This window comes from Porites lutea, chromosome 6 (genome assembly GCF_958299795.1).
Source record: "Porites lutea chromosome 6, jaPorLute2.1, whole genome shotgun sequence".
Classification (NCBI taxonomy): domain Eukaryota; kingdom Metazoa; phylum Cnidaria; class Anthozoa; order Scleractinia; family Poritidae; genus Porites; species Porites lutea.
This window is the reverse complement of record NC_133206.1, coordinates 12915653-12937696: the sequence shown is the minus strand read 5'-3', so window position 1 is coordinate 12937696 and position 22044 is coordinate 12915653. Positions and strand designations below refer to the sequence as shown.

The window sequence follows — 22044 nt, the reverse complement described above, 5'->3', positions numbered from 1 at the left end:
TACCCACAAGCCATTTCGGCGTTATTGGAAAACGATTCAATATGGCTGCTGCTGAAGGAGTTTGTCCCTTTCCTCTTCCTCCATCGCAATATTTCAAACTGTATACTGACGAAAATGTGGAGAATAAAACAGCTCCTGATCCACCACCTACACTGAAGGGGACTTACTCAATGTTTGGGGCTTCTTTCGAGGTAAATTGACGTGGACTTGATAAGTAACATCTAAGTTGATCTCCTTTTTAAGTTCGCAAAGTGAAATTAAACCCAGAGATTAAACGATAATAATATGTTTTATACTACTACATGAGAAATTTCTGCAATTTGATTGGCTAAGAGCAGTGGTATTTCAGCTTAATTTGAAATACCTGCATGTGAAAATTACAAAACCTTTGCGTGTAGTAGTATAAACAAATAACAGCATGATTTGTACGTGATATTTCAAAATTGTCTCAAATTTCACTCGCCTAACGGCTCGTGAAATTACATATAACAATTTTGAAATATCACTCGTGGTATTTATGCCAAATATCACCACAAATCATGCTATTAACTATACAAACGGCTAAAATTCAATTTTTTACTTTTCTCATGAAGGTCAGTGACGTAGTTATTAGTTTGTTGTGTTTCTCAAATTATTGTGAAAGTCCATCTTCATGAAAAAATTAATGCCTATAAACACAAGCTTATTGCAGGCCTTTTCTCTTTTAATTTCCCTTGCCTTTTAGACCGACGAATCCATTATTCGACCTTTAGAACTACAGGGAATAACTCGACTTTACACAAAGCAAGGCAGATTTGGTATGTGATTAAATCTTTTGCTGACGAATTTGTTTGGTTATTTTCTGCAATTGTTAGTCTGTTGTTGATTGTTGTGGACATCATCATCATCCTTGTCATCATCCTCATCATCATCCTCACCATCATCGTTGTCGTCTTCACCATTTCATTTAAACCCCTGGGCTGGGTTGTTCAAAACAGGGTTAGGATAACCCAGGGTTAGTGACAAATTTGAATTCAGATACGAAAGCATTCCATTCAAACTCAGTTTAATTCTTCTGGTAGTCTAAACTTTGATGATTGGATGCTCTAAAAGTAAAGAGAAAATTATCCAAGAAGATACTCTTAAACAAAGGAGAGAGAAACCTGTGTTAAAATTTAACCCTGGGTTAATGCAAAATTGGCCTTTGAACAACTGAGCCCTTGTTTATACCAGTGATTTCTCTTCCTTGTAGATAGAATAAAAGAACTGAAGAAACTTAATCATTCTATCGTTATCAACTTTTTGGAGCTGCTTGACATCCTAATTAAGTCACCTTCATCATCCAAGGTACCAAAAAAGTCAGTTTCTTTCCATTGCAGTGCTCCATGCTTAACTTTGTTTAAAGTAATCTTATATTAATAATAATTTATTTTATGAAATTGTCACAAAACATAAACTCTAAATACTGTGAATAAATAAACAAGTCATATTTCTTGCAAATGTATTTTGAATGAGCTTATTAGCTCACTAGACGATACCTGGGTAATAACAATAATTGTATTGTATTATATTGTACAGGTAATCAATTTGGCGACTTTTGCTACAGCAATAAAGTTAAGTTTCCAAAATTTTTTCTGGCCCTGGTGACCAAAATGGTCACAGCTAGGAGCACTGCAATGTATTGTATTGGAAATGCAGTTAATAAATTACCATATAAAATTCAAAATTATTCTAATATCCTACCTTTAACTTTTAAGTGTAGGCAGTTGAGATAAACAAAAAAATAGTATATTTTATTGTCAATCTGTACAATTAAAAAGAGCTGAAAAACCCAGTAAATTATACATACCTATGTATAATTTAGATGTATTGTTTATTATTTTTTTCAGAGAGGAGAAAAACTTGAGGATTTAAATTTATTATTTATCAATATTCATCACTTGATCAATGAGCTCAGGCCTCATCAGGTTTGTAATATTATTTTTTTATCTTACATGTAGAATATTTTTTATTGTTAAAACTTGATATAGAGGATATTACACGGTGGCGCGAAGATATGAATTTTATTTTTGAGTGGCAAAACAATATATTACGAACAAGCGCAACGAGTGAGTAAGATATTGTTTTTGCCTCGAGAAAATAAAATTCATATCTTCGAGCTGCCGTGTAATGTTCTTTTTGTTATATAGACAAAAAGACATCGATAAAATAATAGAGCGAAATGACCGAAATTACGTCATTGATAAACTCACGTGTGAGATTATGGAAAAAAAAAAACCACTCGGGTCCCGGATGTAGTTTTTATGAATTTTACGAGTGGTATATTTTCCAGTAAAACACTCGTGTCTGTATAATAAAAAGGTTTAAAACAGATATGAGGAGAAGAGAGGTTGATACATGAGAACGAAGTGCACTGTATTCTTTTGAGTTTTGTGATATATTATTACTGAAACTGCCTTAAAAACGTAAGAGCCCATGGACTCTCTCCCTAGGGCTCAAGGACTGATGTGACCCAAAAGTGTGGTAATAAAGGATGCTCTGCATGATAGACATATTGATCTGATCAACAAAAGTACAACCATTTTCCATGGTCTATACTCTAATAAAGCATAAAAATAAGATCAAAAGTGGAATCATGGGCTGCAAGCAAGTGATTTCACTGCAAAGGTTTTGAATATTTTGAAGTCATCTCTATAGTCCAAAGGAGTTTATACCAAGCATGGAATCTATGTTTTAACTACTGTAAGTTGCTCAGTTTGTAATAGAAGAGATGGTTTTATTTTGTAGTGTTAAGTTGTACTTCTGTCTCATTGCAGGCTAGAGAGACATTAAGGGTCATGATGGAAAGACAGAAACAACAGCGACTAGAAACAGCTGACAAATTAAACAAGTACGTTTTTCCAGTTCTTGGTTACCGTAAAATCCATTCTGTTAACATGGTTCCAGAGATCATTGGTTAATTGGAAACCTAGTTAAATTAAGGTATTAGATCTGCTATATGGTAAAAAATTGACCATGCTTATAGAATCATTTATTTAACATGTACTCTTAACCTGAACACAAATTCCAAAAATGAAGCAATTTCGTTCCATGGAAGCCAGGTAAATAAAGGCCAAAGTTGGTATCTAAAAGTGCTATCTTCGAAATATTAATAATCACTGGGCTGAAATCCGACACAATACTTTCAGTTTTTGACAGTGTTGCAGTTTTTGAGTTTCAAGTAAGCTAGGGCAAATTATAGCAAAATTCTTTTACATTCTGCTTCCCCAAATACAGTGCAGGCCAGAACTAAGCCAACAACGCAGACGCCAAACTGATGCAATGGACGTGATGTTTTTTTCTGCATTATTGTTAAGTTAGTTTGGTTTTGATTGTGTGAAACATGACTATTTCCTTGATTCTTTTAATATGTCATTGAAATACATGTAGATGTACGGACGTGCATCAGGTATTTACAGTCAAACCAGGTCATGCGTTCCCGTCGCTAACGAACTAATGAATTCATTCACGGAAAAATGATTTCGTTTGTTGATTCAATAATCCATTCATAAAATGAACAATCCAATAGTCATATTTAGCCTCGATTCCATAATCGAATGTTGATTCGAGTACTGTTTTTTGAAAAATTACACTTTCCACAAGTTGACCTCAGAATTTTGTTTTTTCCTCTTTTTTTTCTGAGAGTCGAGTGCTGGCGAGTTCTGAAGTTCAAACCCAAACAAACTGTTACATGTACGCCAGTTTGCTGCCAGTAATCAGTGTAACAGACCTAGGCCTGACCTCTTAGAAAACACGACGGTCAAACTGAGGTCAGTGTATGTGCGGTGATTGGTGGATTTCGATCCTCGGCCTTTGTCAGTTTCTTTGCGTTTGCGGTCTGTCTATTCTAGCTGTTATTTTGATTAAAGGCAATGAAAAACGCAATCGTAAACGACAGGAAAAGGGAAGCAAATACGATTGAACACAACAGACAAGAATAAAGAACAGGTAGATTTTGTGAATTGAATCGAGGTACAATTTGACTGTTGGATTATTCATTTTATGAATGGATTATTGAATCAACAAACGAAATCATTTTTCCATTAATGAATTCATCAGTTTGTTAGCGACGGGAACGTTTGACCTGGTTTGACTGTAAAAATTTGAGTTTCAATGGGAAGAGAAAGTTGCACCTGGCGTATTGCATTTTTGTAGCATTGCCACAACGATCCACCAGTTTGAAGTTTATTGATCATTCACCCACACATAACACCTCTAAAAAAAGAGTTAGCTCATACATACTAATGAGTCTTAATGTGCACTGATGCGTTTCAGAGCAGATGCATCTGGTCGTCAGTTCAGACGCATGGAGGCATCCGGCCTGACGCAATTGACTCGTCTTTCCCGACGTGTATTAAGCGTATATTTTGGTTTGCTTAGTTGTGGCCTGCACTGTAAAGCACAATAATCATTTTCAAATTGACACTCAGATATCAATTTTCTGAAAGCTCAGGTCTCCCTTGATAGCTTTATGTAATTTTTTATTGGGGAAATTATTTATTAGTATAGGTAGTAGCATGATTTGTAGTGATATTTGGCATAAATACCATGAGTGATATTTCGAAATTGTTATAAGTGATTTCACGAGCCGTTAGGAGAGTGAAATTTGAGACAATTTTGAAATATCACGAGTGGTATTTATGTCATATATCACGTACAAATCGTGCTATTATTTGTTTATACTACTACCCACAAACGTTTTTATAATTTTCTCATGAAGGTATTTCAAATTAAGCTGAAATACCACCACTCTGAGCCAATCAAATTGCAGAAATTTCTCATGTAGTAGTATAATTTGAGAAATAAATTTTTGAAATGAATGGCTCTATAGCAGATCTAATATCTTAAGTGATTTAAAACCAATACTTTTTGAGTTTCTTTTTATTATGTCACTTGTTAAAGAGTACCATGTTTTGCTGAGTGTTCTTTGACACCTTCAATCCCAGGGTAATAAGTGAAGCAATGATGTTATAATGTACATTTACTTTTAAGTCTGAATAAAATACTTTAGCAGTAAAAATGAATATTCTTTTACACAGTCTTTTTTTTGGGGGGGGTAGATGAATATTATACTGATGTAGTGTTTGACTTTCTATAACCTACAGCTGTAATATCTACCTTGAACAATTTAGGTCATCCCCTTTTAGACATGTTTATAATTCTGTATAAATTCTGGGGGCTGGATTTCAGGGCTGGACACAACCCTTGTACCCCTTTATCAAGGAATATAAATCATGATAACACTTCATTTTTTTCAGACATTTGGACAGAGTAACTGCAATGCTGCAGTCATGTGCTTCTTCCTTACAGTTAGCCTCTTGCCAACAAGACGGTTCATATGAACAAATGGAGGTACAGTACTGATTAGGATTTATTTCAAAATTTAATGCTATTTCTTAACATGGATTAATATTGTTTACTGTAATATTGAAGAGCTTAATGGATAATGGCTTAATAGGGTAGGGAGGACTTCCAGTGTCATTACCTACATTGTCAATATTCTCTGACGATGACTACCATACGGGTTGTTGAAATGTCGCTTGATGTCATCATCTTTCTTTCCCTGGATCTTAAATTGCATAATCGACTCTTTAAGTATGAAAATAGCTATCAGACTGAGTCTAGTCATGAAATTATTACAATCAAAAAATACTTGATATCGTGTCTTTGTCCTTGCAGGTTGATGAATCAAAAAAGCATGGTGCAGATGAAATAGAGTTCAGTAGAGAAGATGAAATTATGTGTAGTGTTCTAGAGAATATTTCATAGCTGAAATAACTTGCCCTCATTATCTGGGGACAGTTATGCAAACTTGAGAAGAAGTCAAGGTTTGTGTAACTTCTTGGTGTTTATACCAGGCTAAATAAACATTGTCACAGCAAAAAGTTTTCTATTGGTTTTATAAATAAGGACTTCAGTTCTCTCAAAAATACTAGACATTAATATAAATTTAATTTTAGACAGCATTACAGCTTTCATTATTATGTTGGCTAGCTAGGAGAAAATATGTCCCCATTTTATCCCTGTACAAAACAAAACCACACCTCAGCCAGTCTAAGTTGCATAGTTCCATAGTTATTTATATAAGTAAAATAGTAGTGTCAATATTGTATTTATTTAAAATTGCATTATAGTATATTGTAAATAAAGTTTCATATATTAAACATTATTGGAATGTGTTTATTCTTGGGATGACATTCTAGCAACCTTAAAACTATACTTTTATTGTTAGGGCCATTCATATAGGGAAAAGCAAGACACATCTTAATAAGACCCGAACTCTGCAATATACACAGGATATTGTGTTGCATAGTATAAGTTACATCTTATGCAAGCTGTGACATCACTTTTTGTGCCATTATTTTAGACGAGAAGTTAATGCCTTTCTATGAGATACGTCTTATATTCCTCCTATAAATGGCCCTTATTTTGTGTGTCAGTATATTTACATGTATTATTATCGAGTAAAGCATCAACTACTGTTTAAAAAAGAAATTAAAAGAAGCAAATTAAATTAAAAATTTAAAATGATATTCATAAGCTTGTTTTTGGTTTGCTAATTGGTCAGACTTAAAAATGTGCAGGTTTGAGTGTTTGAAAATAGGTGCTGAATTTGCATTTTACTTCAAGTAAGATGTTCGAAGAGTTGTGCCGTCTAATGTTAATTCTAAAGCTTTTCAACCCCCCCCCCCCTTCCCCACCTAGTAAATTGTGGGAAAACTGTGTCTATTAAATGCATTGTGTTTCGGTTTTTATTACACCCTGAGTAGGAAATCTTCACTTTGGATTTATCTACCAAAATTAAGTTAAAGTTCAAGAGTTTGATTGACTGTAGTCTAAGTATCAGAGGCCTTCCTTTAGAGACACCCCTCCCCACACCCTACTTCCCTCTTCCCCTTTCCCCCAAAACACCTGATACTCAGACTTGATTGACTGGGCCTAACATTTGCTGTTGCAGGGTCCATTCCCTTGAGTTGCTTTTCTCGCCTCATTCCCATCTGGAAGGCCCTGTTTGCCGTTTACACCAAAATAGTGACAACTAGTTGGCACAAACCCCATTTGCTCTCGGGTTAGCCCCACCTACTTAACCTCCAAAAGAAGTTACAGGGAATATCTAAAGAAGAGAAACTGATGTAAGCCAGTCTCCTTTCCTAACTTGTGGGGGGTGCGGGGGAGAAAGACGGCTGACTACTCATTTCAGACTACTCCTGTACTCCCCGGCCCTTCTAGGCGCGATTACCAGCCCCTGTTCGGGAAAATGAGTTCCCACTCACCCCCCACCCTCCCCCTCTCTCTTTGGGAGGATCAAAGACCTGACACGGGAGAGGGTAGCCTCCCACGCAGGCGTTTTTAGGGGACTCGTCTTTCATGAGGATGAAAGACGAGCTCCTCTAACAACGCCTGCGTGGGAGGCTATGGAGACGAGAGCCTATCGACGATCTTCTTGGGGGAAAAAGCGCGTCGCGTGGGCTCTGGGTACGGGATCGACGTTTTCTCGTCCCAGTCTCCTTTACCCTAACAGGCAAGATGGCCGACAAGTTTCTTCGTTACAGCACATTTTAGGACGTTTTTGTAGGTTTATTGTTCAAGAACGCATCAAGGAACACTCACCACAGGAAGGGTCATCGATGCTTTTAATTTGCTGATTTTTGCAGAGTGAATTATCCCAGAATCTTCCCATGCTGTGGTCGCTTCTTCGAGTCGCTTCCCGGTCTCAAAGGACTCTCTATCAGAACTCTTTTCTTCGACTTCAGAATTCGAGATTTTCATGGAGTTTAAGTTCACGATATGTTTACAGTTCATCGTGGATTTTGCAGTTCGGTCTTCAACAAAGGACGATTTTTTCCAGATGCGTTGAACATCTCAATAAAGCGAGTAGTACTTTGTTTGGAGCCAAGCTACCTCTGATAACATTTGACTCAAGTTTGCTGCATTATGAAACACGGCGTTTTGTAGGGACACGTGCAGGTTATAAGAGTTCGCTTGCTTTTAATACACGAAACAGTACAACAGCTATATATGTGATTGCATTGGTAATAACAGTGGTGGGACTCTCTTACCTTGCTGTTCCTCTTTATCGCCTCTTTTGCCAGGTAAGTTATGTAATAATTAGCAATTATTGGAAGAGGTTGAGCAAAATATCGCGATTTGTCAGTGGCGCGCAGATCAATAATATTTGCCGAAATCGAAGGCTGGGTAGAGCTATCCACTGGATAAATCCCTATCCAGTAGATAATTATTAGGAAACCAATAATTGCGTGGATAGAGGTTTATCCATTGGATTGAGTTATCCACCTTTAAAAAAACGTGGGCCTGGTGGAAATTTTCTGGGAGGTGGTCTCCTTTGACTGGTTGGTCTGGCCTGACTGAAACTTACCATTTCATGTCCAGTAATTATGTTCCTGCTCTTAGTCCCACTGAGAAGTAATCAAAATTAACTTAATGGAATGCTTCAGTCCAGTTGGAAAATTTGTTTGAACTGAACATGTCATCCTCTTTTCTCCTGAATTGACTAGTGTCACTGATTACTGACCAGTCAGTTTCGCAAAATGTATACCTGCCAACCTTTTTACATTTATAGGCGTGACATTTTTTATCTTAAGGGTGCCAAGATTTTTCATAGGGATCCGATAATATCCAAAGATGTCCGATGACGTTCCGAAGACTTCCGAAGATGTTACGAAGAGTTCCGTCTAACACTAACACTGGAACACAAAGGAACATTGACTTCCCTACTAAAAAAAGAGAATTCGGAGACAGTCGATCATCCACATACACTTTTCTTTTCTCTCTTTGGTTCTGGTTTGTTTAAATAATTAATATATTTTTCAAAATGTGTCAGTTAATGCTGTAATGGCTCAAACTTTTCTACCAGGCGTGACAAATCGGAACACAGGCGTGAGTAGGCGTGAGATCCAAGTGTTCGATCTGCAGGCGTGACAATCACGCCTTAGGCATGACACTTGGCAGGTATAAAAATGTGACGGCAAAGTTTGAACTAGACCTGTAGATTCTTAGTCTGTGTAGTAGACATTATCTTACCCTGGTTAGTAACGTCTGCAAAGCATTGCCGAAATCCTTGTTCTAGGCCCTAACAGACTTGTTCATTACCCAAAGTGCATTTCGAATTTCCCTTCAACCTGATTCACATGGCTTTTTAACAGGTCAACCATGTTGGGTACTCAAATTCTGGTATGAAGCCTAGAGACCAGAACAAGGATTCAAGGACTCGCTCACTGACTGTCTAATCCAGAGGTTTAGTTTTGTTTGTCTGGTGCAGGCTAACATATCCTAAGTTTGAAGGCTTAATCTTTCAGCCACCATGTCTCATGCCTCTTTGTCTTGTGTATGTTTAGGCAACAGGATTAGGTGGAACTGTAAAAAGAGAAGAGGCAGGAGAGAAGATCGAACAAATGGAGAGAATACCTGAAAGAGAGCTGCTTATCAGGTTTAATGCTGATAAGAGTGGTGCAATGCGCTGGAACTTTAGGCCTCAACAGACTGCTGTCAAGGTGGGTTGTGGATGTAGGCATCCAATAATTTAATATTAAATCAGTTATTTATTACTAAAAAGCAATTTTATGCAGGCTATCTGGTTTGCTCAATGTCTTTGTTAATATTATTTGGGTTAGTGTTTTTTCTTAAATTCCTCCTTCCTTTTGTCATGAATAACTAGAGTAGTAATATCAGCTGTTTTTTTCTTTCTCTATTTGAAAATATTATTTTTCTAATGTTTGCTCTGCTCCCACTTTTTGATACGTACCCCACTGTTGCTGTTGTCCTTTGACCATCATTAATCTGGAGGAGTTCCCAGGTTGGCTATTATTTACTTGATCTCACTGAATGATATTTTTTGCAGGTTGCCCCAGGAGAGACAGCCCTTGCATTTTACACTGCTACAAATCCAACTGATGAGCCAATAACTGGTATCTCTACATACAATGTGGTTCCTTTTGAGGCTGGGCAATATTTCAACAAAATCCAAGTAAAACATTTTATGTTATCGTGTTTAAGTTGATTTTTGTGAATAATGATAATAATAGTAATAATAATCATCATCATTATCAACATTATCATAATAATAATAATAATAAATTATTATTATAATCATCATCATTTTAAAAGAATGTACCAGTAGATATTTTATGGGTCAAATTTGATTTCAGGTTAATTTTGATTTGACCATTTCACAAAGGTTGATTCTTAATTTTCTTTGTCTCCTAGCCCTAATGCATGAATACATAAGGCTAGGAAACAAAGGAAATGGAGATTCAACCTAGGTTAAATAATTTTAACCTGACCTGTAACAGAATGATATATTTGCCTTTTATGATCCTTTTGTGGATTAAGTGAGACCTTTTCTGTGATGAAGCATCTCAATTAACTTTGTTTTTGATAGTTGAAACCTGCTACTCATGAATGTGTTCTCATGTTCACAGTGTTTTTGCTTTGAGGAACAGAGGCTTAATCCGCATGAACAGGTACATTGTACAGTTGTAAGACAAAACTTTTCCCTTGAAGGGCTTTAGATAGACTTTGAGAAAAGACAGGTCAATTTATTGTTGCAAGTAGCAAAGACATGAAGGCAGTTGGTCTAGGAGTATGCCATCACAATGAAACACATATATGTACAACATAGAAAAGGAAAATCACTTGTCTTCCCAACTACTATGCTACAGTCCTTGCATGCCATTTTAACCCTTAAACCATTTTCCACTGGAGAACAGACCTTTTTTGGGTGACCATTACCAGTGATTTTGTTACAAAAAGTTATGGTGAGTCCTGGGACTGATCTTGTAAAAAATCATGAGTCCCCATCGAGAACCAATGAGTCCTAGTTTTAAGAAAAAACTGAGTCCAAATTGAACATGCTCAGGCCTATATGTAACCAGACAGTTAATATGAAGACTGACTCCAAAACTCTGTATCACAGCATACTGAAATTAAAATACAGTCCTTCTATTATATTTTAAGGCACAACAATGGTAAACAATAGCCATAATAACTGCCACAGAAATTGCACAAACAGGATATTCTAAACACAAGCAAACCAGAATCTAACTTTAAGCCAGATTGGTGAGCTGGTCTTGCTTTTCTTAATCATTACTGCCTAATGAAATATAAAGCTAAAGAGGATAAAAGTAATGCAGTGATTTTGTTACCTCTGCATCCTGTGTCCCTGATGCATAAAAATTCCATAAGATGCAAAATAATTATTCATGGCATGCATTCCGTAGGACGCAAAGATCGATCAGTCGATCTGAAGATGTGGAAAATTTGTATTTGGATATAAAGGGTTAAGCAAAAATGAATCAAAGAATTTCCTAGCTAGACAATTCCTCACCTACTAATAATAATATTGCCTGTATCAGTTAGGTTGAAATTATAGTGACTTCCTTGCTTTAAAAGTGCTCCAGGAATCGTATTTTTTTCTTTATTTTCTACTCATCATATTCGTTCTTTCTCTTTTTTTTTTCTTGACAGGTTGACATGCCTGTGTTTTTTTACATTGACCCTGAATTTATAGAAGACCCAGCTATGGCCAAAGTGGACACCATTACACTGTCATACACCTTCTTTGAGGCTAAAGAAGCTGAGAAACTTGGTTTATAGGAGCATGAATCTTTGGTACTATGAGGAGTATTTATTTCTTCATGGGCGGAGTTCAGTTGATGTATAGGCCCAGACACATGGTAAATCATTGGGGTAATATCGCATGATACAGGCAGCTAAACTGCCTCGTGTGCCAACCTCTGATAATATTGTGTGCAATATTGCAGCAATAGAGTCTTTGACTTTCCTTGTCTTAATTATCTTCAACAGTGAGAGCAATCTTTTTCAATCTTAACTGGCAATTTATTTATGTCTCATCAAATGTAAGGCTGCCTAAAAAAAACCTAACGATGCCTGTTAGCCACTCAGCAAATTGATACATTACGTTGCATGTAATGTTGCAATGCATTGTAGAAAAGTCAAAGGAAATAATGCCCCGTGCAATATTATATTGCAGCCATTATGTTGGCTTTAATGCCCCGACTTAATAATGCATGTAAAAAACCTATCATCTTACTGTCATATACATGCCTTGTTTATAAAGCGTTACAACACATGTTAACAAAGAAGTCTAGAATGGCTACTTCTTTTTTAAAACAACCAAACACTTCAAGTTCTTTAAAGAGAAAGAAACCTTTGTCTTATCCATCTAATCAGGGAACTTGAGACTCACTTAAGATGGTATCCTTATGTAAAATCATCCTGCATCAATATATTGCATCAATTGAATATACGTGTGATATTGCTTTTTAGAAAAGCCTTCCAAGTAAGTACAGTGTTAAACTTCGTTGATACGGACACTGGACACTGAGATCCACTGAGAAGGCCATAGAAAGTGTCCATATTAACGGGGTTTCCTTATTAACCAGGTTGAATTTAGGAAAATGTAAGGGCTTTCTTTCTCCAGGGACAAAGTGACTGGTAGATAATTGTGACACAGTAAAGTCTGGTAAAAGAATAAAGTTAGGTGGAGTTAAAAGAGAAAAGAAATTCTTAAAAATTGACCTCTGCGCGTCTAGCATTTGTTTGTTCGTTTTTTATGAAAACAGTCAATAAGTATGGCACAGATCCGAAACGGAACAACTGGTAATGTTTCTCTGTATAAAGGAATATTTATAGCACGCAATTTTACGCACGAAATGACATATTTGTATCCAAAGGTTGACGCTCTTCACACGAGACAAAAGGCGTAGTTCAATCATGTGACTGTTTTATAGAAATGATGACGGAGTGTTTCGGAGTCCTTCTCGTCTTGGCTTTCATGAAATGACATGCTACAAAAACAATTAACAACAACATATTTTTAAGTATTCTGAATTTAATTGTTTAATATCCTCCAAGTTTTAGAAGTCTAAGAAGTTAAAAGGTGGCAATTTATTCTTGTTGACAAACTTGTATCACGGCCACAAATTTTGGTTGTTTAGTATGAATGAGTGGAACAAGCTGCGTTAAAGAAAGCGTAATAATTCTTCGACTTGTTTTACGTCACAAATTGAAATGTGAAACAAATTTCGAGATTTTTACTTGGTATTTTTCTTATTTAATTTTTGGTCAATGGGAGATCTCAAAGTCAATTTAGGAAACATATTAGACAATTCTTAATTTTGAGCTGGAAAAAAAACCCTGTTGCCTTCAAATGAAACCCCTCTCTGGAGGATTTTTGCATGGTCCCACTCGTCTTCAATATTTTAATAAAGGTGTTTTGGATTTTTTTAGTGGTTGAAAGCTTACATTATATTACTTGTATTTCTTACCTCTCGTAAAGAACGTTATCTTCAACTTTTGTAACAGAGAAGCGAGTCCCACAGCTAATAATATCAAAACAATTTGAGCCGTTACCTTTTCAACAAAAAGAAAGTTCTATAGTAATACACTGTAGCAGTAACAAGGTCTCCTTGTCATCTGTTTTAAATATTTTTGCGCATGCTTTATAGGGTTACGTAGATTTCATATCTGTCAGGTTAATAATATATGAAATTCATACATTCATCGATTTCATCTTCATCTTTCCCGGGTATAGTACGAACCAATAATATGACTAGTTCCCGGTAGCGTGCTAGCTCAAGTGGTTAGAGCCGCGCTGCATGCCACGGTATCGCAGACGTCAGCGTTCGAATCCTTAGACTACCTGGCAAGCCTGAATTTTTTCCGGCTATTTTACCCCACGGTATAGGTTGCTTCTTAAACTGCATTGATCGTCTTTGCATTTAGTTCTTCACCCGCAGTTTAAATGTGTGAAATCCCGTAGCCTGCGTAACTAGCGGCATTCTTTTGCCCGGGGTACTAACTTTCTTAGCGGCGGAGCCGCCACTCGAAGCGACCGGCGATGTAGCCTGAATTTCATCCGATTACTTCCAGTCGTTATTACTCCCTCAGTAACTGAGAGGAGAAAACGACTCAAAGCAATCGGACGAAATTTAGGCTGCCGGCGATGCCGCGAGCGAAGATCCGTGTTTGACCACACTTGCTCCCAATCTTCAGGCGACTCCGCCGCCAAAAGCTACAGCACTCCTGCTAATCCCGCCAGCTACGCAGGCTAGAATTCTTCCCTTCAAACTCGGTTTGTGTTAGACACAACTTTCTGGGCTTTTCTCAGGTTTTTGTTGATTTGTGCCCTTTTTTAAGAAAATGTTACTTAGGCTACGTCCACACGCGACGGTACAGGATGAATTTTTTCGACTGGCTAAAAACTTTGACCGGCGGACCCGACTTCGTTCACACAGAACACCTAAAGGCACGAAGTTGTTTTTCAATCGATCGAAAAATTCGCCCGTTGTAGTGTGAATGTAGCCTTCGTTGTTTTTGCCGATTTACCAGTTTTTCTTTTCTCTTTAAAAATAGTCGTGACGGATTATTTTTCTTACACATAACTTTGATGCAGAACTTAAGTACCTTTCGTACAGCAGATTTTCTGCGGCCTTGTCTTCATACTCAACTGTTCTTGCAGAACAACTGGAAAAAAAGGAATCTTTTATTAGCTAGTAATGTTAGTAATATGTTAATTGCATGGTCTTAATTTGCTCAAGGGAAAAAAGAAAAAGAGAAATTCAATATAAGCACAATAACTGACCTATCGTGTAGTAGGTTTTCCTCTGAAGATCGCTTATGAATGAATTCGCTGAAGAAAACCAAATAGCATCTGTAAGTTGACTTTATAACAACACTGGGTGCTGAGACGTTTCAGACGAGTTAAATAACATAAAAGGAGGGAACAAGACGTGCGAACTGATGAACAGGTCCTTGATATACTTGACAACGGCATAAAAAACACTTTTTCAAGGTAACTATTCCTGCAGCTCGAAGCTATAGGGAGATCGCGACCTAGAAGGAAACCACAAGCTAACTGGAACACACTGGGCTGAATTTCCCATTCAAGCTGCCTGCAGCCGGGCAATTTAAAAGAACTGAGTTTTTACAAACCTTTCAGAATATAGATTGTCCATCGTAAACGTCTCTTCAATCTCGCTTTAAAGAAAACAAAAAAGTGGAAAAGAATGAGTTAACGGAAGGTACACACGAAATCTACGCAAACAAGAGGGGAAGCCGATTTCAGCCCCATTCTTCTCACCGCTTCGCCTCTTGCTGGCGATCAATAGCGATTCCCTCTATAGCCCAGTCCCTTCCCAACGAAAAGCGCCAGCTACGCAGACTATCGTCCTGGGCTGAGTTGCTCAAAGCATGGTTAGCTTTAACCATTGGTTAAGCAGTATCAAAACCAATACGTTGTCAAGGTATTAAACACTGGTTAACGCTAACCATGCTTCGAGCAACTGAGCCCTGGTGTTTGGTCAAACCATACCAAAGTAAAATACCTAATGTGTTGTGTGCAGTCCAGGAAATTCGAAGATGCAATGACTAAGTAGACAGTACTTTTTTGATAGTGGATTTTTCTCCCAAAACCATGCCCTTTAATTGGGTACTTCCAGGTCACGTGACGCCTAAAAATAAACTTTTTATCGCAATACCGCTGTAAATTTTGGGGCGGACATTGGAAAACCTCTGACGTCAGAGGGTAAAAGTACTCTGTATCATAACTATGAATGTTGACCGCCTGCTTAGATTTAGTAAAAATTTACGATAACGAACGTTTTTGTTCTGGTTCAATTTTATTTTTGGTTTAAATTTCATCATATGTATTGTAACATGACGAGTTTGAAACAAAGGAAACGAACGCTATTGAAACGAAGGCACCATACTATACATGTCCGATAGATAAACCTGAATAATGATTATTTGTGCTTGCCTCATGTACACTTTTACACCTGTTCCTCTGCGCGGTGTGGCACTTTGGGCTCTGCAAGAGAATCATGAGAATTATTTATGAAGAATAAGAAAAAGTTAAGGTTATCTTCTGAGGGATAATGATATTCACATCTTTCTGATTTAAATAGTGGCCTTAAGCTATATATGTTTATACTATTAGAAAACTTATGAAGGTGGGGGAGGGGGGGAAGAAGTACAAAAAAAACTTTCGTGCAAGGGAAAATTCACTAAAAAAAATTATGCACGCTTAGTAAACCTTAAAAATATCCATGCACTGGTCTAATAAAAATCATATAATGGAAATGTAAACGAAAAAATTTCATGCCGCTCTAAAATCCTCCCCCTATAACTTTTCTAATTCCATCTAACGGTCCGTCCCTAAGCGCTCTCCAAGAAACATGTTTGTTTAATAATTTTAACATTTTTGTGAAATTTTTATTACCTTCTCCTTCGAATAACAAGCGATAAGATTATGATCACCAAGAGTAGTGCACCACCAGCTACCGCTCCGATCAAGAAATTAGTTTCTTGTAGGGTATTATGTAATGACCCAACCTCCTCCTCGACGGGCGGTATACTACTACCAACAGAGGGCAGGGTAGGGGATGGTGTGGTACTACTCCACAGGGATGAAGCGCGGGAAACTTGAATGACGCTTGAACTTACAGTGACCCTGGGAGGCGATACGATACAAGACGTGGTACTGAGATTTAGAGGTGTGGACGCTGTGGTCTGTAAAGGTGATTGCGTCCAAGTCAAAACTGGCGTTGAAGACGTTATTCGGTATTTTGTAACTGGCGATGCTGTAATGTTTTGAAAAGAACCTGAAAACATTTATTAAAGTGATAAGTTATGAGAAATAAAACTAAAAGGTGATCATTAGCATCAACCCTGATCATCATCGTATTCGTCATCATCATCAACATCATCATCATTATCATCGCAATGTAACACGATCATCCCCCCCGCCCTCTTCGAAAAAACTCTTTTGATAATTATTATATATAAATCCTCGTTTCCCAGACGTTTTCGTTGGTACAACGGTGATCATCGCCAAACGAAAACGGCACGCAGCAACGCTCAAAGAAAATTTCAGTTCCAAAAAAGGTATCAATTCCAAATTCACTTTAAAATCAGTGGCTATCAACTCAAGATACGCGAACGTCTAGTACTAATAAAACCCATACAGTAAGAGACTAATCAGAACAAAGTGTTGATTTTACCCCTTAAGTCCATCATAAAATATAACAACGAAAACTATCTTACGTTTGCAACCAGTGAGAGATGGTTTACTCCAAGTTCCGTTCTCTAAACACGTGGTTACTTGGCCCGCGGGATTTTCGGGTATGTACCCAGGATTGCAACTTACTAAACAGGTGTCGTTGAATTTGTTGTTATTTCTCTCACAACAGCGAAAGGGTTTCAGCTTTCCATTATCAGGGCGTTTCAGTGGAGGGCAGTAAATAGCTTCACCAGGAAACAAAATGCAAGAAAAAATAAACAAACAAAAAGAAAAGGAAAAATAATTAAAAGTATGATGATGATCAGACTCAGTCTCTACCCTAGAAAAACAAATGTACAGTTTAATAGGTGTAGAAGGTAGTAAACCAGACACAATAAACAAATAACGGAGTCTTAACAGCCGTATTTATACTAGAGGACGTCTAAGACGTCTGAGACGTTTAAGACGTCTTAGACGACTTAGTATAAATACGGGAAATAAGGTAAACGCATAAACGTCAGACGAATAAAACGTATGAAGCTAAGTTCGTCCGACTCGACTTAACAGAAGAATTAGTCGTCTCAGACGTTTAAGACGTCTAGTATAAAAACGGGACAAACTTAATGACGTACTTAACAGTCAGACGTTTAATGCGTCTGGACGCCTAAGACGTCTTCTAGTATAAATAGGGCCAATGTCTCTCAATAGCTTGTGAAGATGTCTCAATAGGGATAAGATAGATTGAGGTGGAGCTACAAAGCAAGTCCAAGAATCTTGCTAGCTGTAATTAGGACCTTGAATCAGCGTACAGATTGAGTAGTGACGGTAAGCTTATTCACTTTTCACCCCGGTCAATTTGAAAAGTCGCCGCCTTTTAGGTAATCCAGATTCCGGAATACGGGAATTTTTGCTCGTCAAATCCGAAATGCTAGGCTTTGGAATCCGGAATTCAGCTCAAGGAATCTGGAATCCCACTTACGATTGAAATCCAGAATCCAAGTTCTAGTGACAAAGAATCTGGAATCCAGAATCCGAGACTGTCTCAGATTAGATAACTAACATGGTGCGAAAAAGGGCGGGTTTTTAAGATACCACATTGAGGTTATAATTAGAATAGGACCGGGGAGATAGTCGATGCGTCCTGCGCGATGGCTGGGTATACCTTGGACGTAACTTCGGTTTATTACATTCACTGGAAAATATATTCAGTTGGTTGAGGCTATTAACTTTCTTTCTTTTTTTTTAAAATATACTTACGGGTATAGTAGCAGTAAAAGATCACGTGTCCCTTTCCGCCCTTTGCAACACCATAAGGATGTGCTCCGCCGTAATCGTCCATAGACATGAGTGTGAAAATTTCTGTCTCGTAGTAAATATACTCCAAGGTTGATTTGGCCCCCTTTACTGCCTGGCATGTCCTTGTACCGTACGCTATAAGATAGAACGGGGACTCCAGCGGAAGGCTGATAGGGTATTTGGCCGAACCACTTGTACTGCAGCAGTAGTAGATAAGGCTGTTTGATTAAAAGTATTAACTGCAGTTAATATGATGCCGAATGAAAAGAAAATGAAAAATACAGCAAAGAGCTTTGATTTAGAACATAGGCAAGGTCAATCTTTTTTGACGAGTGCGGTGTCAGCCGTTAATAAATGACTTTTATTTTAGAAGGACGAGCGAAAGTCCCGGAAACTGATTTCTAGCACTGAGATCTGCCCACTCTGAAGAGTCGCAAAGCATTAAGTAAATTAAGCGTCATTTTTTCACGTTGCTCTGTGACTCCATCCCTGACCAGTGTCCAGGTTTGGTCGCACACGGGTTTTGGAGTTTACTGTTTGTATCCTGTTGTAACGCATACCGGTAAAAAGGGAAAGTAGTATTATATAGAGCGAAGGACCAGGAAGTGGGAAATGACATTATTACCACACTTCCTCTCTTTCATTTTTTCCCTTGCTGTCTTCTCGCGCTTTTCAACCCCCCTTACACCAAACCGGGAAGCTGTTCACAAGCTAACTGGTACTTTCAATCATCATCCAACATCATCATATATTACTGACGAGCTCACAATCAAAAAACCTTCCGGCTGTATAGTTGGACCTCTCTTGTATAGGGCGTTCGTCCACTCGTCGCATTATAGTTGAATCTTGGATTTTTTCAGGGTTCTATTTAAGTACACTTTTAAAAAAGTCCTTCGCCGGATTTAATATGGCGCGGGACCTCTAGCGACTTCGTCGCTCGGTCGCCCGCTTCGCGGCCTAGCTAAAAGGGCGCACTTCGCTCACCAAGAGGTCGACTTGTAGCAAGTCTACTATTTGGGCAGCCTGAGAAAACAACCAACATTTTGCGTGGCCACCACTGGTATCCACGTGAAATGACGCATGCAGGAACAAGCGCAGGAATTCCATACGGATGACAAGTCAGGGGCACCCAACGTCAATTTTCAGAAAAATATCTGTTCGGAAGACGATTTGAGATCTAGAACTTTAAGAACATTTATTGTAAAATTTCTTGCTTGCCTGCCTCTCCCAGGATTTTCGAACATCTATAAATGGTATAACTGCCCATTTTTAACGGATTTTTACCCTGAAAAGGTCACCTAGAATTTTCGATAGCCTTTTTTCTGGCTGAAATTTTCGAAAAGGTAAGTTTTGATCCCTATAATTTTCGGATCACTAGACTTTCAGCTAGGAAATCCGAACAGATGAAAAGTTTTTAGGGGATAAAAATATGCCTATATCTACCGTTTAAATACTAAAATACGTTTGACATTGCTATATTCAAGTGGCTTTCTCGTTGGGTGCCCCTGACAAGTAAGATTTGACGACAAAACTGTGAAACAGTCAACTTTACACGAACTCAAACAGTACTGTTACCATCGGCATCGAAACTACCATGCAGCGTCCGTCTACTGATTAGCCACGTGCAGGGAAGTTGAGCAAGAGCCGTTTGAACATGTGTCCCGTAGTCGTTTGTAGGGCCCACAGTTCGGTCGCATAATTTGCTTTACCTAAATTTAAGTCACTCACACATTTATTTGCTTTACCTGTGCCTATGCCAAACGCATGATCAAAACCTTACCCAGTTTAAGCGTGTCTCTGGTACTCTGCCAGGACGCCCTGAAAACCTGTAAGTACCATTTTAAAACCATTTTTTAGCCTAACTTGCTAGCAGGCGTCGAAATGGGTAGGGGATTGGGAGGAAAGAAAAAAAGGGAGGGATTATTGTTTTTAAGGTACTCACGTATTGCTGTCGTACTTTCCAGCTGGCAAGGTACCATTGCGATGGTTTCTGTTGCTCGTTCCAGGTATAGAAGCATTTTCGTCATCCCACACAATCCAACCTACAGTCATTCCCAAGGGACATGACCTTCCTGAGAGATAGATGCAGTATTTTCCAGGAGGCCACGCTTTTCTTCTTGAATCGAAGAAAGTGGTAGTTTTCATGCAAAACGACCGCTCAACATCGCCTTGTATTATAGAAGCTTTTAAATTGAAGCTGAATGAATGATGGGTTTCCGGATCCGTGTCTTCACAGTCTTGGTACAGGGTACCCAATCTCCAGTTTACAGAAGGATCATTCGGACAGCCACTAGCAGCCATGGGAAGGCCATACAGACCATCGGGCCAATATTTTAAACCTATGATGTAAGAAACAGGTATAACAGGTATACTTGAGGGCTTTGAGGGTACTAAGGGTGTTGGTCCAGCATCACCGCGAGTGTAGCTGTGGGTGCTAATAGAAAGCGTTTCTGGATGTGAGCAAAACGCAATAAGTGGCGAGAGCGAAAGAGGGTAACCTTATTTGCTTTCGCTTGGACTTGTACGCCCTTCTTGCTAGTTAAAACTCCTTCCGTACTTGCTAAATCTCACCGAAAAAAAGCTCAATTTTGTCGTTTTGGGAAGGGGAAGATCCAAGAAACAAAAAAACTTAAGTCCCGGGGTAAATTTTATAAAACTTTTACACGTATAATTTGCAAGTGTGGCCATTGTTTTCAGACCATGGCTACACATGTAATTTACACATGTAATTTACGCTCGCGGTATGATCGCCAACACACGATTCACGCAGGGCCCTTGCTCAAACTTTCCGCTCGGAAGGGGGGGGGGGGGGGTGGGGTTGGTACTCCTGGGAATTCTTGGTGGAGGTGTGCCGCCCGGTTCTCCAAATCCTGACCCTTTTCCAGACAAAAAAATGTCATTTTTCACACTTGTTTTCAGACCTGGCCTGTAAAATCCATACCCGTTTTCGGACCTGGCATCTAATTAATTACTTAGATACTTAGATAGAACAGGAACAAAAAAAGATTTCTTAAATTCCATTTCCAATTCGCATATTTCTCTTTCTTCCTTACTTATTTTGAATTGAATCGATAAATACGTCCATATACTGCCGTAATTCTATCGAAAACCATACCCGATTTCAGACGGCGCAAAAACCACCCTTAAGGCGGCACATACCTATATGGCTTATATAGGGGAGTAGCTCCCGGGACATTCTGCCCGGGCCCGGAAGTTATTTCATATATATGCACCCGAAATCCCAGGGTGCATTAGTACTCCCTTTAATGGCCGAGGAATTTCACGAGTTAAAGTAAGTATGACATTATGTAAGGGTTGGACCCGGAGGAGCGGGGGGTTGGAAAATCTGTCATTCAGGTTAGGTTGAAAAATCTGTCAACAAAAAATCTGTTCATTCTTGAAAAAAGACAGGCCAGTCACAGCAGTTAAATCTTGAAAGAAATGCAGTATTTTTTTGAACTTATGTGAAATAAAAGGGTACGTACCATTTGTCAATGGAAGATATATCAAAAGGGGGTCTCAGTTTATTTTCTATAGATGGCAACACCGATTTTCGTTAGGGTTTGCGAGATGCGTTTATCTAGATCTGACCATAACTAGCTGACTGAAAGTTAGTCTCGATTTACACAAGTTCAAGTTTGTTCTACGTTCGTCAAATCTTTGCTCTTCGTATGTTAGAGAAATGGCTGTTT

At 38.2% G+C, this 22044-nt stretch overlaps 2 protein-coding genes and 1 long non-coding RNA gene across 3 annotated transcripts; 2 read left to right on the top strand and 1 right to left on the bottom strand.

The window, feature by feature from the left end:
- Positions 1 to 19: 19 nt before the first annotated feature.
- LOC140940347 (mediator of RNA polymerase II transcription subunit 7-like) lies at positions 20 to 6187 on the top strand. Its single transcript, XM_073389298.1, has 7 exons — positions 20 to 191; positions 725 to 797; positions 1232 to 1326; positions 1869 to 1946; positions 2796 to 2869; positions 5277 to 5370; positions 5698 to 6187. The coding sequence occupies exons 1-7, from the start codon at positions 42 to 44 to the stop codon at positions 5785 to 5787; spliced, it is 654 nt and encodes a 217-aa protein (XP_073245399.1). The 5' UTR covers positions 20 to 41; the 3' UTR covers positions 5788 to 6187.
- A 1353-nt stretch (positions 6188 to 7540) lies between these two features.
- LOC140941489 (cytochrome c oxidase assembly protein ctaG-like) lies at positions 7541 to 13560 on the top strand. The gene is made up of 5 exons (XM_073390489.1): positions 7541 to 8111; positions 9375 to 9530; positions 9878 to 10003; positions 10458 to 10499; positions 11503 to 13560. The coding sequence occupies exons 1-5, from the start codon at positions 7698 to 7700 to the stop codon at positions 11629 to 11631; spliced, it is 867 nt and encodes a 288-aa protein (XP_073246590.1). The 5' UTR covers positions 7541 to 7697; the 3' UTR covers positions 11632 to 13560.
- LOC140941490 (uncharacterized) lies at positions 13326 to 14811 on the bottom strand. The gene is made up of 3 exons (XR_012166469.1): positions 14642 to 14811; positions 14464 to 14523; positions 13326 to 13379 (listed from the first exon to the last, which is right to left on the bottom strand). It is a non-coding gene; the product is annotated as an uncharacterized lncRNA (long non-coding RNA).
- Between the last annotated feature and the right edge of the window lie 7233 nt (positions 14812 to 22044).